We start from the raw sequence: 18680 nt of genomic DNA, 5'->3' as shown, positions 1-18680 counted from the left end.
GTGATAGCTGGAGCGGGGAATCGTACCTGCGGCCTCTGGGGCCTCCGGAGTCCTAGGTGTGGACACTAACCACTCAGCTATCACTGTTTGACACACATATAAGGTGTCAGGAGTGAAAAGGCAAGCCCTACATTCATTAAGATGATGTAGGAGTGCCTCGGATGAAAAAGGTATTTGTAGGGATGCCCTGAGCCAAAAAAGTTTGGGAACCCCTGCTCTAAGGTATATTAATGACATAGTTCAATATTGAAAATGGGTGGTTTTCGACTTTAAGGCCCAAGACCAATTGGGAAACCAGCACACACGGTAAAACCTGATTCTTGTTGAACTAAACCCGATTCTTTTTGAATTAAGTGATCATTTTGAAGCTGAATGAAGGGTTTGTCAGTGTGGGGCATTAGCAGCTTGTTTGTGAGCCTCACTGCCACTGGGAAGCAGTCTTGATTGATGAATACCTCTTGCTGGAAGCTATTTTGGAAGAGGTGCTGATCGGAGTAAGAGGAGTCAGTGATCTTTCCGGCAGTGGCGTCAGTTCAGAAAAAGCTAAGGTATGGCAACATGACTGGTGTTGCGCGCGTGCAAGACACCAGTCATGTTGCCATACCTTAGCAACAGGCATGATACATTTATGTTAAGAAGTACATTCTTTCCCCCCCGTTTCTACAGTTTCTTGGGCTGTATATGGCAGCCTGGATGTTGGCCTGGAACGGTTGTTCAAGTGCAGCTAAACTTGTTAGTAAACGTGCCACAATTAACAATAATGCATTGCACCTATGCAGCTGACCTGCAGAACCTGGGAATATACCATTTTGTCAAGATGGGGAGAATACGAGTGTGGAGAATATAATTATAATACTTTGTTAAAGTGACCATTTTGTTAAATTTTGCATTTGTAGTTATTTTATAATAATAATTTATAATAACCAGCACAGATAGACAAAGAGACATTCATGGAAAAGTAACTTTTATTTCCCCCCCTGGACCCAGGGTATGGCAGCTGCATACCCCTGCCATACCCACCAATTGACGCCCCTGCTTTCCGGCTCAATTCTTGGTCCTGGAGCAGTGTTTGTTAAGCAGTTGTTGCGGGTGTGATGGCCCCCGATCCTACCCCTCAATGTGAGACAACTAAAATGGCACTAAAACGGGTGAATAAGAAGAAAAAGATCAATTGCTAAAAAGGAAATAAGGAAAAGAAAGAATGTAAAAGGTGCACTCAGTGTCAAATGCCTTTTCTGTTTGAGATGCAGTCCAACTTGTCAAGTTGTCATACATCTATTAAAGTTTAAAAAAATAAGAATATTGTCACAAATAGTCAATAGTCAAAATGTTTTAATTGTTTCAAAAACAGTTTAAATAGCTGATCTACAAGCTCATGTTGCATCGCTTTGTCAAGGTCAAGTTTATTATTATGTCCCAAATGGGCAATTCATGTTGCAACAGACATACATAAACAAGGATACAGTATAGACTAGATTATGTACAAGAATTATGACTTGAGTTTGATGATCTGATCTGGTGAGCCACTGGGGTTGGTCGGTATCAACTGAGGGGATTAATGCTCATAGTGATTTTTGTCATGGTACTGTATACATGTCTAGAGTTAGAAAATATGTGATAGCCTTGCACCAGTGCTAGCTTTATGGGTGCTATCATGCATTTTATTTTTATAGGCAAAAATTACATGGGTCATTATATGAAAACATACTACTTAACCCCCCTATACAAATGTTATTCAACTACTTCTGGGACCTCTAGGCATGCTTAAGAACATACTAAAAATGTAGGAATTTATATGACTTATAAAGCCATCATTTTCAAGATGCATCCAAGATAGCTGACTGGAGCTTAGCGTTATGATGCTGTTCAAATATAGAAAGGTGGTATTGGTTATCTAACCCGAGGTTTTAGGGTTCAAGGAATGTGTCTGAATTAGTGAAATTACCATCAGTTATTGCGACCGTAGGTCGCAGTTAACTATGAAAACCGGCACATCTTGTCCGTAACTCACGCCTGACACTGTGGTTCCCCTGACACATCACTGTGTGTCACAGGTCTATGGGTCTGTCGCCCTGACATCATGCTCTGACATCACTGTGATGTCAGGGGAACCACTAACGTAATCCTTTTTATGCTCATATGGAGATCCCTAATGTCATCAATATTAAGCCCATATCTAACAGGACTTCATATGGGAATGCCCATGTATGGAGGCCACATCAGCCACATACCACACCAACAGAATCCATATATGGCCAAGACAGCCCATATCTGTGTGGCTGGTTCTACAGACAGGGATCTCCATGTATGAGCATAAAAGGGATTGTATGTATGATGTCAGATGTCATAGACGTCATAGGACTTTCACATAACGAATAACTGAGTAAGCATGTTTGGGCTCTCACAGCATATCTCCATATACAGTACATGGATCTCCATATATGGGTACCAGGAGTCTCCATATATGGGTAACTGGTCTGATATACATCACTGGCTATATGGCCAAGACATGGCGCGACCTCGCCGGTTGCATGTCGCCCTGCAGTGTCTTAATAGTTATTTATTGTAAAATCCATTGTATTGCGATGATCCATTGTACTAAATTATGTAAAAACAACCAATTGTATTGCAGTTGTGTGAGGGAATCTGTGAACTTATCGTGATTCATATGGGGACCTGGGGGGGGGGGGGGGTTCATAGGTGTAGAATCTATTTCTAATGTTATATATTCAACTAGAGGTTCGCGGCCCTTCGGGCCGCTCACATATAGAGTCCACGCCCGCTTTTTTTTTTTAATTAAAAAAAAAAGTTTAAAAAAAAATGTTTTTTGAAAAAAAAAAAAAAGAAAATTTGAATAATTTTTTTTTTTTTTTTGAATAAAAAAAAGTTTTGGCCTAATTGTGTTATTATTGTTACTGTAATAGGCCAGACAGACAGACAGACAGACAGACAGACAGTATCTTGCTGTGAACTCTAGAGGTGAGTGGCCCGAAGGGCCGCGAACTTCTTGTAAGATACAGGCTCTCGGCTAGCGATTGAGTGTCTCTCTCTCTCTCTCTCTCTCTCTCTCTCTCTCTCTCTCTCTCTCTCTCTCTCTCCCCTGTGCAGCGCCCCCCCCCTTCCCTCTTGTAACCTGAGACTCTCTCTCTCTCTCTCTCTCTCTCTCTCTTGCTCTCTAGCGAATGAGCGGACGGCATAGGGTTAGGGGCGGTATTCCTTACGCCCTAGACGACTACCTATGAATTGAAGTGGATGTAAAGGGGGCGTGGAAGTGGGATGCGGCAATAAGCCCATTGTAAATATAAGATTGCCAGTCAGTCTTAGGCCTATGTGCTAAAGGTCAGGTCAAGGTCTCTCACACCTTATCACTCCTTATCCAGGTGTCCAAGCAGGCAGCAGCTATGGTCACTGGTCAACATGTAGAGTATTCACCTTACGATTGACATGACACAATTGTTGACACATTGCAGGTATGCTGGGATCAGCTAGAACAGCTCTGTAATTGTGCAACCCGGTGGGATGCATGTTAAATTATCTTGCGGCACCCCTGGACTGCCGTCACGGCACCCCAGGGTGCCCTGTCACCCACTTTGAAAACCCCTGATGTTGTAGACACCTTAACGTTTTAGTGAAAAGAACAATATTAATTCTCATTCCCTTCACTACTGTCTCAGTCTGTGTTTGCTCATGGGCAGCAACACAACAGTCTCCAGGGGAACATTATTTGTGTGGCCTGACCTTTACAATGAGGCTATAATGTCCTAAACAACCTGTAAGAAATGAAGAAGTCATTATTCATGATTAACAGACCTTCCCATTGATAGATGCAAATTCACCAGTGTGATTGTATTGAGTTTCCTCTTACATTTGTTGACGTTACATCAGTTAAGGTTAGGCTGCTTGGCATTCATCAAATGGGAAGTTAAAGCATTAGACTAGTTCACTATTCTTTCAAAGCATTCATCGTTCATCTTTCTCTTTTGCAACTTTAAGTTTTCCAACAAGCTGTAGAACAGATGCAGTCTGACAATGAACTACAATGACTGAGGACGTGCATGTCAACGTACAATGAAAAACATGTAGTCTGAGCTTTATCCTTGTCATTTTTCAAAGACAGAGGGTCAATACTAAGGGGGAATCATCAGTTTGAAGTTGAATGCTTCATTCGGATTTTGGAAACTGTGTTTTGGCATGTGGTTATAAATGAAGTGATAACACAGAAAGCTACCCCAGATGCAAGGCTATCACATATTTCCTAGTAGCTACTAGGTATGTATATAACTTCCCAAAAGTCACTATGAGAATCATTCCCCCCCAGATGGTACCGATGACCCCAAATGTGGGGCCCTGGCTCAGAGTATTATGACATAATTATATCGTCACTATATGTCACTGCCTGTAATAAAGAACAATTCTATATATGCAAATTTTAACCACCTTACTGGACTATATATAGTCTGAACTTTATCCCAACCATATTATTTCAAAGAGATAGGATCAATAATAAGAGAGAACCATCAGTTTGAAGTAGAATATTCCAAACAGTTTTTTGGCATGTTGTTATAAAAGGATAGATAGCACAGAGAAAGCTACCACAGATGCAAGGCTATCACATTTTTCCTATCACTAGAGGTGTATACCTACCCAAAAATCACTATGAGAATTAATCCCCCCAAATGATACCGATAACCCCATATGTGTGGTCCTAGCTCAGTGTCTAATTGACAGATACAGAGATCTCCATATATGGGCATATCAGTCAGATTGGCGGTGTGCTACATCGCTATGCGGCCCAAACATCTAGTTGAGGAAGAGATCAAAACTAAAATGTAAAATGATAACAACAATGATTAATGTACTTGATTATAAAACAAGAAATGACACAGTCCTTTATATACCAGCTTGCACCTTGTGGACTAGCCTTGCTGAGGTGGTGACGTCACCGAGAATGCTGAGGAGAAAGTCACGAGAAATCTTATAATATATACATTCACGCTTGTTTTTTTTTTTTTTTTTTTTTTAGTGGTTCTCAACCAGTGTTCCTTGAGGGGGTTCCAGGTGGTCCCCATCTAAATTATGGAGAGTTGGCTACCAAATGGACCCTTATAGATCTTCAACTTTTGAGAGCGTTAAGTGAAACCAAATGCACAGAGGACCCCAGAAGCAATCATTATTGTTAGACATTTGCATTACGTCTACACAATTAGAGAATGTAGAAGATATGTTGGCATGTCGGAATGGAGAGAGTCCCCCGTGGCTCAAATAACAAATAAAAAAGGGTTGAAATTTGAAAACCACTGCAGTAGGCTAAACGGAAGTGAAAGTAGTAGTCGACACGTCATTTGAGCTTTCTGCATTCTGCGTTGCTCGGTGGTCCCCTCCCTTGGACATCCAGGGGCAGTGACAACACCGCAGCCTCCCCAGTCTCTTCTGTAGAAGGACTCTAAATGCTTTCCTGAGTTCAGTGGTGGAGAAGTAGATGACAAACGGGTCCAGGCAGGCGTTGAAGGTGCTAGTGAGGAGGGCGAGCTCACGCCACGAGGGGTTGTTCCAATGTGCATACCCCACGGCGTGGGACAGGTTGTACGGAGCGAAGCAGACGACGAACTCCACCAGCGTCGCCAAGACAAGGCCGATCGCCCGGTAGCGAATCTTGGAGTTGATGTTGGACCTCCGGGACAGCACTCGGACAAAGCTGATGTAGCAGAAGCTGCACGTGAGAAACGGCACGCAAAAAAACACCAGGAAGATTTCTAATCGCACGGGCAACAACAAATCAAGTTGCTGTGGTGAAAACCCCTTGTAACAAACCCGCTTGATCGAATCTGTTGGATCAGTCGTGCGGTTAGACTGCAAACGCGAATCCATGATGTAAATGATACTGCCATGTGTGAAAATTACAACCAGGAAGAATAGACTGGCCAGCACAGCGTACAAAGGCCGTTTACGTAGCTTGTACTTGACGGGGAAGGCCACTGCGAGGTAGCGGTCGACGCTGATGGCGGTCAGAGTCAAGATGCTGTTGTAAATGGTGCCAAAGAACACAAAGCGGGACAGCGGACACAGGAACTTTGGCATGTTCCACTCCATGTTGTCCACGGCCTCGTGGATCTTGAAGGGCAGGAAGAAGAGGAAGAGGAGGTCGGAGATGATCAGGTTGAGGAGCAGGACGTCAATGGGCTTGGCCTTCTGTCTCACCTTCAGGGAGAATGAGCAGAGAATGTTAGAGAGGCAGGGGCTGACATTTCTAAAAGGGCCTTTTGGTGAAAATATCGAAAATAGCAGACCTCCAAGCTCACAACGTGACGCGTTGTGAGCCTGGAGGTCGGCTATTTTCGCCGCTTGATTTTTTTCACAGAGAGGGCAATTCTTTCAACATAAGATGCTGCATTCAAGTTCAGGAGTTCAGGTATGGCAAGGAAAGAGGGTATTTGCATTTCTTTCACCATAGTACCAGTAAGACTCCCTAATCTGGAGATAAGCGACTGTCAAGTCTCATGTATACACAATAATGTTGTCTGCAAAAAGCAACCTCATGGTGGCGTTAGAAGAGGGGCATGTGAGAAATCAGGGGCGGGGGTTGTGGTTTGCCAGCCAAGGAGTGTGTGTGCAAAGTTTGGTATGGATAAGAGTAGGGCCAAAAAACTACATTCATGGTCTGGAGAGGGCACTTTTTACAGACTGACAAAAGGGCAGGGGCTGCAAGCCCCCTTTGATGTCTATGTTTGCACATGCCTGCTCACCTTCTTGAGGAAGATGCAGAGGGCAAAGACGTTGGCTGGGAAGCCCAGCACAAAGGTGACGTTGTAGACAGACAGCACCAGGCTTCTGCGGATGCCAGCTCCCAGTAGCATTCTGAAGGGAAGGGTGGAAACAACATCAGCATTACATTTATATTCAAACCAGTAAGACTCCCTAATCGGGAGATAAGCGACCGTCACGTCGCATACACAAACCTTAGAAGGCAATCGTAGTCAATCAGAAGGGAATATGGGAAATGGGACATGACTTCAGAGATACTGTGTACTGCTTTGCGTGATTTTAGGCCAAAATCTGTTGGAGCAGTGTCCAAAAATGGGGTTTGCAGGACACAGTGGTGGTTGTAGTCCTCAGATTTCTTACTTTAAGGAGTACGTCACCCATTTGCCTTATCTTCACATAATTCATATTTTCCTATAATGTACAGTATTATGTAATAATTCAGGAGTCAAGGACCCCATTATCTATTTTTCTTGGGAGGAAAATCTGGAATGGATCCGTGGATCTGGATCCACAACTTCAAATTGTGAAATCAACAGGAATTCGACATTTTTATTTAAAAAAACAAATACTGGAATGTCTGATGTTTTATACTGTCTGTTTGTGTCTGTTTACAGGCTAAAAGAATGACTTTGAGTGCTGTTTCATCGTACAATGTAAGTCATTTAGGAGCATATTCTGAATTTTCAATTTCTAATCAATGGAGCAACTTTTCTTTTTTTATCATGGCAAAGTAAATACACAACCCAAACCTCTGCAAAGTGACATGACCCTTTATAGGTACTTGGATTTTGTATTATAGTTCAAATATGCAAAGTAACTATTAACTGAAGCTTGTATTGATGTAAAAAGTACAACAATTGCCTCTGAGTTTATTGTGGTAGAAGTATAAATTATCAAAAGAATGGAAATACTCAAGTAAAGTAAAAGTACCTCATAGTAATGTTTTTATTTACTTGCCGCCACAAATTTCTTATCTATCTATCAATCAATCAATTGTTGGCTGCATACAGCCAAGTGTATGGCTGTATGCACAGAAGTAACAAAAATGTTATATAGGTGAAAAGCGATGAAATGATATAGCATACCTTATTCAGGATGGCCTTAAAGCAATAGCGGTATGTCACGTCTCTCAAATGGTACTGCTTTCAAGTCTGCTTTTTATCTATTGTATTTACAGGAAACCGTGTGTGTGTGTGTGTGTGTGTGTGTGTGTGTGTGTGTGTGTGTGTGTGTGTGTGTGTGTGTGTGTGTGTGTGTGCGTGCGTGCGTGCGTGCGTGCGTGCGTGCGTGCGTGCGTGCGTGTGTGCGCGTGTGCGTGCGTGCGCGTGGGTGGGTGGGTGGGGGGAGGAGCGATGTAGACACGTACACTGGGTCAGATATTCATCGTTATGAAAATGCTGAATTTGTATAAATGCTGAGTACAACATTGTTGCATTCATACAGCGCTTATGTGCATTACATGCACCCATTCACACACAGACGGCAGAGGAAAACATGCAAGGCCCCACTTCCACTGACACATAAGCGTGCAACAACTTGGCGCCTGTCGAACACGGTGGGGGGGAGGCGCATCCGTTTTCAATTCATTTCCTATATAGAAGTCATGCGACATGCCACAGGGAAGGGGGAGGGGGAGAGGGGGGATGTATGGGGCACCTATAGCTTCATCTCTATGTGTGAGTGTGAGCCCGGCCCAGTTGTGTGTTAACGCCTCGCAACGCGTTGTGAGCATGTAGATCTGCTATTTTCACAATATTTATCTGCGGAACCGAATGCTTGTCAGGGTGGGGGTCCCCAGTTCAAATATGTTTATTTTGGGGGTCACGGCCTATAAAGGTTTGAGAACCCCTCGTATAAAGCATTAACAAATTCATCCACCAGGGGCATTGACAACTCATTCTTATGACTTCCTATCCCACACCTTTATTAGAATCGCCCCAAAAAATAGTGTGTTTGTTTGTGTGTTTGTGTGTGTTTCCATCTGTAACTCCACGTTCAGCAGTTGTTCAATTGTCTAAAAAACATAATACAAAAATCAATAACGCATGTACCTTGCCCAACATCAACTTTATCACCTTCAGATGTGTCTCTACTTCTCATATAATGCCAAAATGTTTAATTTTTTTTGGGCCTTATATTGCACAAGCCATAGTTGACCGACGACGCGATTCACGTCACAAATGGGCGTAAACAAACACTGCCTGCAAGCAGAGATGCAGAGATGGAGGAGATGGGGGGGGGGGGGCAGTTGAGAGAGAGCAGCGGCACAGTATAACATATGATAGGAATAGCGTGCTTTAAACCTTCTACTTTACCCTTTCTGACTTTCCTGCAATGACTAGCAACAAAGGACCTATCTAATTTCGTCATGTGCCCACATGTGTCATAATTAATCCCACAATAACTGTTCCACTCTGTCTTTCTGTGCGCATAGTCGCATTTCCCTCGGAACACTCCGGACACAGGACTGTAATCATCATGTATATAACCCAAGAGGACCTGTTAGGACCCGTACTGTGTGTGTGACGTGTGTGTACTTTCTGCTTTTTATGCAAACTATAAAGCAAGCAAGCAATCAATCAATGTGTATGTGTGTGCGCTGGCGTGCGCTTCTGCAGAAAATAAGTACTGCTGCATGGTTAATCGTTTTCAAACCGAAATCACGATGCGAAATCCCGCGATTAGCGAATCGCAAAGGCCACGGTTTCTCTGCAAAGTAGACTTCCCAAGCAATATGGAGACGTTTTAATTTTTGAAATCCCTTCATAATTGACTAAGGAATGATCAAATCAAAGTGTGGTGACTTTCTTTGCTTCCGAGCATCCACACCGCTGAAAGTGAAAGTGAATTTGGCACAGTGGCCACTGTGCAGGACTCTGCCAGTGCGTGGGAACTAGGGGTGCTGCAGGTGTTCCAGCACCCCATGGGGAAGTTTTCAATTTTTTATTTAAATAAGAAAAGAACAAATCAAACATAGCAAAAATACGTTACCTGTTGTTGTCGTTTTTTATTTATTCATTTATATATATATTTGTATTTATATATATATATTTCCATTATAAAATGGATTAAAAAATTATAAAAAATATTAGGCCTATTATTTTTCAAACATAGCAAAAATACGTTGCCTGTTGTTGTAGTTTTTTATTTATTCATTTATATATATATATTTTATATATATATATATTTCCATTATAAAATGGATTAAAAACTGATAAAAAATATTAGGCCTATTTTTTCGCGGGCGCTCGCTACGCTCGCGCCCGCAGGAAGGCCCCATAGCAGAATCAAGCTTAGGGCCCCCATGGGCCCAGAAACGGCTCTGGCTATGAACAACAACGTGTGTAGAAATTACCTAAAACAAACAACATCTGTGTAGAAATGACATAAACATGATTTAAAACATCAAAACATCGCAGGCACCGTTTTCTATAGTTCACGGCAACGTCCGTTGACGCTGCGAGTGGAAAAGTACTGAAATGTTTCTACTTAGGTAAAAGTACTCTGTTACAAGTAACGTGTGTGTTCGAATGTGTTACTTGAGTAAAAGCACAAAAGTATTAGGCTACCGATGCCAAAATCATTCCATGTTCTACAACAACTTCATAATTAAAAAAAAAACTATTCAACAGTAGGCCTACCATTGTACACTTTATTTCAACATAATATTTAACTTTGCCTTTCCTACTACACTACACATCCCATGCCACCTAAACAAACGCCCAGGGGGTGCTTTTTTTCTATCTTATTATAACCCACCCAGCCAAAACAGAGCAGGCCACCCTGTACCTGAGGGGTTTGTATTTCTGAAACTATTGCATATATCTTACAGACTCAACATTTTACACCATTTTGCATTTTGGAACAAACTGCATATTTAATGTTGAGCTATCCTACATTTGTATTGCTTAGCTGCCCTCTGGACTGTATCCATCTCTTGAGTACAGGGGACTTTTACATAAGGGGCCAGGCCCCCGCAGGGGGCTTTTTTCTAGTCTTTATAAACTAGCTTTATAAACAATATTCTTTTTAAAGAGAAAACAATGAAAAAATAAAAATAAGCGAATATTCGACTTTGGTGAATCGAATAGCGACTTTGATATTCGAATATTCGAATATTTGGTGAATGCCCTAGCTCAAGGACACTGAGGGGGCCCAAGCGGCCCGCTTTAGCTCCTGAGCCACTGCCACACCAGTAAAAAATTATGCAATTATTATCAGCATCAGCATTTGAGGTTTAATGTCGGCTATATTTCAAGACTGGCTGTGTGGGCTGTACTTTATACAACATAGTCCATTCACAAAGCACACTACTCCTCAAGGATTCATAGAGAATCCCACAATACTGTAGGTTAAAGGGCTGTCCATATTGTCTCCATCCACCAATAAAACCGGGTGCAGATATGGTTTGACCCCCAAAAAATTGCAACGAAAGGTTTCTTAATGGTTTATTGTAGTATCAGGTGTACTTAATAACATATCAAAAGTCTACCAAAATCTGACCACTAGAAATGCATATTTTCAAGATGGCTGCCGCCAGTTCCTTAAAAGACCATTATTCCTTTATTATTCATCATAGACAAATATTTGTGGTGTCAAACCTCATATTTTGATGATCTAGGAATCCAATTAGCATATAAATACAGTACAATTATTTTAAAACAGTTGGTTATAATGAGGTTATAAGCATATTTATGTTAAATTTGAAGATTTCCCGAATGTAATTGGACGTTTCTCCTTTTTCCATGTGCCATAATGTCCAGTATTGATGATTTCAGTTATAATTAACAGTGTTAAAGCTTTCAGGAGATTTATTTTGATACCAATGAGGAATACATTTGTTATTACTGTGAGGTACTGTGAAATTAATAAAAACAGGGCGGCCGTGTTATAGTCATTAATAAATATACACATTTGGGAACAAATTCCTTACCAAGAAATGTCTTCAGCATTGTGTTTGATAAGGTGCCTAGTATCGCATAAAAAATAAAAATAAATAAATATAACTCCCCTAGGGGAACCTGTGACAGATGCTGAATGTTTGGGGTGCTGAAACCTTATACAGGAAAAATCTAAAGAATTGTAATTCTCACCCCAGTACGTAGCTTGTGATCAGTCAAACTAGAGTTACTTCATGATTATGAATTCATTAAAAGCATTAGTTTTGCACTGAAACCACTGAGAGTCACAAAACTGTTACCTCTGGAGAGTCCCCCCGGGGGGGAGTGGATGTGTGTAGCAGGGATAGAATGCACATTGGGCGGAAAAGGGAGCATGAGGGGTGAATGATGTGACGATCAGTGAGGGGGGCAGTGTGGGAGTGTAGAGGGGATGTGGTGGCTCTCAGGTGGGTACAGGTAGGTTCTGATAGGTGTAGGTTAAGAGGGGGGCTGGAAGCCTGGGATATCCTGTGATGTCCCCTTACCCCCTTTACATTATCTGAAAAGCTCCATACTTGAGGACTAAGCTGGGCCATCATGGGCTTGGAGAGGGAGTGGAGGTCAGTGCTGTCACAACCTAGGTGTTTACTGGGTCTTGGCAGGAGTAGTTGAGGAGTGTGGCACGGATAGGGTTCAGATTGACTTGTCACAAATGTCTTTTCTGGAGCATTTTAGCAGTAAGAGTGCAGCTGGGACAGCTCATGACACGCTGTGCTCCAAGTCTTCCCATCTAACCAACTTCAAGGCCAACGCAAGGCTGTGTCTTTGCTGCTATCTGACAGACAAGCATTGCTTTCTGCATACACCTCAGCTTTTTAACTGGAGAGGGTAACAGCCAAGCACCCTCTGAGTCACTGGGCTCCTGTTAATATTAATGGTCTTAGAAAAATACCAAACAACCAGACACTGACTCTCCTGTGAGCCAGTAATAGGGAAACACCCGTCAGCCTGCCACACAGTCATGCTCCACATGGTGGTTTTACAACCACCAACACCGGGAACCGGCCTTCCTCATTATCTATACCCACCCACAAGGGCCTATCATGACTCGAAGGGCCACTTGGAACCAGTGGGACTATCAATAAGCCAGGTGACACCCCTGTCGGCCAAATGCATGATCTTAATTCTAATACCATACTTGCCTCCTCCTCACTCCATCCTCCAGCGTGATCCGGTTTGTGTCAAATGCTAATTTGTTTTTGGAGGAGCTGTGAGCCTCCTCCACATAACAACCCAGCTGTCTCACACATCATAACTAATTGTAGTCTCACCAAAGTTAAGCTAAGCATGGAGTGTTTCTTAAAGCGAACCCAATTGTGAGGATGGAAGTTTGCATATTGGCATTTGGCTATTGCACCACTAAGAACCACCACCACCACCAGGAAATGACACGCCCCATTCTCTCTTACCGCCTATGGGCACTCGTCCTGGGCTTCCAAGTGACCCACTACATAGCCCAATGGGACATATCTGAGCCAGTTGTTGTTGTTTTTCCCCCTCTGACATGGGGGAGGAGAGAACTCATGTACTTTGCACTTCAGTGCTCCAAGTGCCCAGGGAGCTATCAAGATACCCTTACGCCCACACCCACCTGAAGGGCTCCTTATAGGTCCACTAAACTCTTAGACGAGAGCCCGCCTATCTTTTCACCCACCCCGGCCCCATCCCCATACTCTGCACCCTAGGCCTTATTCACCACCTCTGCCTATAGGCACCCAGTAGACAATTGCAGTAGGCTCACCAAAACCCCTCTTTGCACACTCATACTGTTCCTAGAATACACACCTTCCTAATATATCAGAAAGTTGTTTTGAAAATCTATTTAATGTTGTTCACGTTTTGCCCCTACAAGATGACACTTTGCTTGTCTGCAAGAAAAAGAAATAATCTAGTATGTACAGTAGGGGTGAAACTATGACATTTCAGTCTTGTTCAAGTGAAACACAAATGTAAAGAAATAATGGTATTTAATACATATTAAGTTAGGTCACTTGAAACGGTTTTAATAGTCACAGACACACTATTGGATTTCAGAATTATGTAATTGTATTTCTGCAATTTGGACAAGTCCAATGAATTCCTAGGCCACATAAACATAGGGTTTGACACAAAAAATACTTGTCTAGGGTAAATAATGAAGGAGTTAGAGTATTTTAATGAATGTTTGTCCGTCCTGGACGCCATCTTGAAAATGACACCTTTCCAGTGGTCAGACTTTGGTAGACTTTTAGTATGTTATTAAGGACACCTAATACTACACAAAACAGTTAAGAAACCTTTTGTTGCAATTTGTTTGGGGTTAGGTGCTTTTTTTTTCATAACTGCACCTGCCTAGGTGTCCTGAGCTGGACATCCAGGGGCAGTGCAGAGCTTAGGGACAACACCGCAGCCTCCCCAGTCTCTTCTCTAGAAGGACTCTAGACGCTCTCCTGAGTTCAGTGGTGGAGAAGTAGATGACAAACGGGTCCAGGCAGGCGTTGAAGGTGCTAGTGAGGAGGGCGAGCTCACGCCACGAGGGGTTGTTCCAGTGTGCATACCCCACGGCGTGGGACAGGTTGTACGGAGCGAAGCAGACGACAAACTCCACCAGCGTCGCCAAGGCAAGGCCGATCGCCCGGTAGCGCGTCTTGGAGTTGATCTTGGACCTCCGGGACAGCACTCGGACAAAGCTGATGTAGCAGAAGCTGCACGTGAGAAACGGCACGCAAAAAAACACCAGGAAGATTTCCAATCGCACGGGCAACAATACGTCAAGTCGCTGTGGTGAAATCCCTTTGTAACAAACCCGCTTGATCGAATCTGTTGGATCGGTGGTGCGGTTAGACTGAGAACGCGAATCCACGATGTAAACGATACCGCCATGTGTGAAAATTAGGACCAGGAAGAACAGACTGGCCAGCACAGCGTACAAAGGCCGTTTACGTAGCTTGTACTTGACGGGGAAGGCCACTGCGAGGTAGCGGTCGACGCTGATGGCGGTCAGAGTCAAGATGCTGTTGTAAATGGTGCCAAAGAACACGAAGCGGGACAGCGGACACAGGAACTTTGGCATGTTCCACTCCATGTTGTCCACGGCCTCGTGGATCTTGAAGGGCAGGAAGAAGAGGAAGAGGAGGTCGGAGATGATCAGGTTGAGGAGCAGGACGTCAATGGGTTTGGCCTTCTGTCTCACCTTCAGGGAGAATGAGCAGAGAATGTTAGAGAGGCAGGGGCTGACATTTAATATCCAAAATAGCAGACCTCCAAGCTCACAACGTGACGCGTTGTGAGCCTGGAGGTCGGCTATTTTCGCCGCTTGATTTTTTTCACAGAGAGGGCAATTCTTTCAACATAAGATGCTGCATTCAAGTTCAGGAGTTCAGGTATGGCAAGGAAAGAGGGTATTTGCATTTCTTTCACCATAGTACCAGTAAGACTCCCTAATCTGGAGATAAGCGACTGTCAAGTCTCATGTATACACAATAATGTTGTCTGCAAAAAGCAACCTCATGGTGGCGTTAGAAGAGGGGCATGTGAGAAATCAGGGGCGGGGGTTGTGGTTTGCCAGCCAAGGAGTGTGTGTGCAAAGTTTGGTATGGATAAGAGTAGGGCCAAAAAACTACATTCATGGTCTGGAGAGGGCACTTTTTACAGACTGACAAAAGGGCAGGGGCTGCAAGCCCCCTTTGATGTCTATGTTTGCACATGCCTGCTCACCTTCTTGAGGAAGATGCAGAGGGCAAAGACGTTGGCTGGGAAGCCCAGCACAAAGGTGACGTTGTAGACAGACAGCACCAGGCTTCTGCGGATGCCAGCTCCCAGTAGCATTCTGAAGGGAAGGGTGGAAACAACATCAGCATTACATTTATATTCAAACCAGTAAGACTCCCTAATCGGGAGATAAGCGACCGTCACGTCGCATACACAAACCTTAGAAGGCAATTGTAGTCAATCAGGAGGGAATATGGGAAGGACATGTTGATGACATGACTTCAGAGATACTGTGTACCGCTTTGCGTGATTTTAGGCCAGAATCTGTTGGAGCAGTGTACAAAAATGGGTTTTTGCCAAATTCGGCCTGATGGTGGTGCAGGACACAGTGGTGGTTGTAGTCCTCAGATTTCTTACTTAAAGGAGTACGTCACCCATTTGCCTTATCTTCATATAATTAATATTTTCCTTATATCGTCGTTGTCGGGTGAAAAACATGTATGTCCTCCAAAACCGTTCGTTTTGCATTTATCATTTTAAAAATGATTCAAACTAGTGAAAACAGCCGATCTGCAAGCACACAACACCTCGCACCGCGAGGCGTTGTGTGCTTGTAGATCGGCTGTTTTCACTACTTTTGTGCGACGGCCTTGTATGATGAAGCAGGGCTTTACTTTGCAAAAGAACGTACACATTTGAAACTTGGAGATACAAGGTTTCCACCCGACAACGACGATATACAGTATTATGTAATAATTCAGGAGTCTTTAACGTTTTACAGGTCAAGGACCCCATTGCCTATTTTTCTTGGGAGGAAAATCCAGAATGGATCCGTGGATCTGGATCCACAACTTGTGAAATCAACAGGAATTCAACATTTTTTTTATTTAAAAAAAAAAAAAATACTGTAATGTGTGATGTTTTATACTGTCTGTTTGTGTCTGTTTACAGGCTAAAAGAATGACTTTGAGTGCTGTTTCAACGTACAATGTAAGTCAATTAGGAGCATATTCTGAATTATCAATTTCTAATCAATGGAGCAACTTTCTTTTGTTTTTTCCATCATGGCAAAGTAAATACACAACCCAAACCTCTACAAAGTGACATGACCCTTTATAGGGTAGCTGGAGTTCAAATATGCAAAGTAACTATTAACTGAAGTTTCTATTGACGTAAAAAGTACAACAATTGCCTCTGACTTTAGTGCGGTAGACGTATAAATTATCAAAAGAATGGAAATACTCAAGTAAAGTAAAAGTAACTCAAAGTAATGTTTTTAGTTACTTTCCACTGCACATTTTATTGCTTTATTTTCTGTTATCTATCAATCAATCAATCTATCTACACTTCAAGCAAGATTTCAAAAGCCTATCACTTAAAACACCGTACTGAAGTTTCACAGCAGGTGACTAGCGAGATATACAGTGACCAGTGGTGGACAAAGTAGGCCTACTCAAATTCAGTACTTTAGTCAAAGTAAATGGTGCACCAGAAATGAAATAAAATATACATCCTAATAGACAAATATAGTAATAGTATCACAGTAATAATCTTAGTAACATAACTATCAATAATAGCAACATCTGCAGTGTCCTGTACCTGTATGTAGTTGTTAGTCAAAGCATAGCCTGCCCTATATTATTATACAAGTCATTTTCTTTATGTTTAAGTTTATGCACAGAACTAACAAAAGTGTTATGTAGGTGAAAAGCGATGAAATGATATAGCATACCTTATTCAGGATGGCCTTAAAGCAATATCGGTATGTCACGTTTCTCAAATGGTACTGCTTTTAAGTCTGCTTTTTTATCTACAGGAAACCATGTGTGTGTGTGTGTGTGTGTGTGTGTGTGTGTGTGTGTGTGTGTGTGTGTGTGTGTGTGTGGGTGGGTGGGTGGGTGGGGGGAGGGGGAGGAGCGATGTAGACACGTACACTGGGTCGGATATTCATCAATATGAAAATGCTGATTTCGTATAAATGCTGATTACAACATTGTTGCATTCATACAGCGTGCATTACCGGTACATGCACCCATTCACACACCGACGGCAGAGGAAAACATGCAAGGCACACCAGGGACGTGCTGGCCATTGGGAAAAGCGGGACAACTCCCGAACGGCCGGTCCAGGCTGGCCATTAGGAAAAAAATACAAATAAAAAGTCGGCCTTTGTTCCATTTTGGGGGCTGGGCGGCCAACAAAGTAAATCGTCACTGTCGGACAGAAACCTCGTATCTCCAAGTTTCAATTTTTTTTTCGCAAAGCAAAGCCCTGCTTCATCAGACAAGGCCGTTGCACAAAAGTAGTGAAAACAGCAGATCTACAAGCACACAACGCCGCGCGGTGCGGAAAAATCGAGTCAAATTGTTTGTCTGATGTGGTCTTTCCAAGTTACTGCGCACGTTGCAGTTGTTTTCAGTTCCATTTTTCTAGGTTGGAGAAGGGTCTTGATTCCTGATTCTTGTCAAATTAAGTATGGTTTGTAATAAAGTGACTTTCCAAATTCCCTTTCTTCATTGAATGGAACTGCGCCACTGTCTCATCTCAGTAGTTGTGGTTGAAAATAAATAGTACATAGACAAGATTGTGTGCACATCTCAAGCCTATATTCAGGCCAGGTGCTGGACATCAAGGTATCAGATAATGGAAGAGAAGAACGTCCGCACACTGTTTATATGCTCCAAAAACTCACTTTTATTATAGGCAACTGCAACGTTTCGACTTTACGTCAGGCAAAACTTTTGCCTGATGAAGACGTAAAGTCGAAACGTTGCAGTTTCCAGCAAGAAAGGGCTATATTGGCAGCGCCGTGGAATGGCAGCAGCCGTGCACCCTTAAATGCACAAATACATTTCGTTGTACTGTGAATGTACTTGTATGTGTACTGTTCTTTGTAAATGAGTTGATCGTTGACAAATGAAACTGTGCCTGCTGTACCTGTACTGTATTGTTACAATGACAAATAAACTCTAATCTAATCTAATCTAATAAAAGTACGTTTTTGGAGCATACAGTGTGCGGGCGTTCTTCTCCATCCATGAAAATAAATAGTAGCCTTGCTAAACAGATAACACACCTGGATCCTGGAAATACTGGCATGGCTGCCATTTCCAGCCTCATCCTGTCTGTCACTCAAAATCACTCATTTATTAGGTGACGGGTTTCCATTCCGACACATCTCCATTCCGAACACCAGGTTAATAACCATTTATTTGTCACTCCTCTTTGTCACTCGTCACTCAAAATCACTCATTAATTTGTCACTCTTCTTTGACACTCTTCTTTGTC

The 18680-nt window shown here is 42.7% G+C and overlaps 2 protein-coding genes across 2 annotated transcripts; both read right to left on the bottom strand.

Annotated features, from left to right (window-relative positions):
- Positions 1 to 5307: 5307 nt before the first annotated feature.
- Positions 5308 to 6854, bottom strand: LOC308296653 (free fatty acid receptor 2-like; the record flags this gene model as incomplete). The annotated part of the gene is made up of 2 exons (XM_080739981.1): positions 5308 to 6198; positions 6744 to 6854. The coding sequence occupies 2 exons, from the start codon at positions 6852 to 6854 to the stop codon at positions 5308 to 5310; spliced, it is 1002 nt and encodes a 333-aa protein (XP_080596107.1).
- A 7219-nt stretch (positions 6855 to 14073) lies between these two features.
- Positions 14074 to 15509, bottom strand: LOC308296642 (free fatty acid receptor 2-like; the record flags this gene model as incomplete). Its single annotated transcript, XM_080739970.1, has 2 exons — positions 14074 to 14874; positions 15399 to 15509. 2 exons carry the CDS (start codon positions 15507 to 15509, stop codon positions 14074 to 14076), a joined length of 912 nt encoding a protein of 303 aa, XP_080596096.1.
- Between the last annotated feature and the right edge of the window lie 3171 nt (positions 15510 to 18680).

Source organism: Nannobrachium achirus (assembly GCF_963921795.1).
Source record: "Nannobrachium achirus genome assembly, chromosome: 2".
Lineage (NCBI taxonomy): Eukaryota > Metazoa > Chordata > Actinopteri > Myctophiformes > Myctophidae > Nannobrachium > Nannobrachium achirus.
This window is presented reverse-complemented; position numbering and strand designations above follow the sequence as displayed.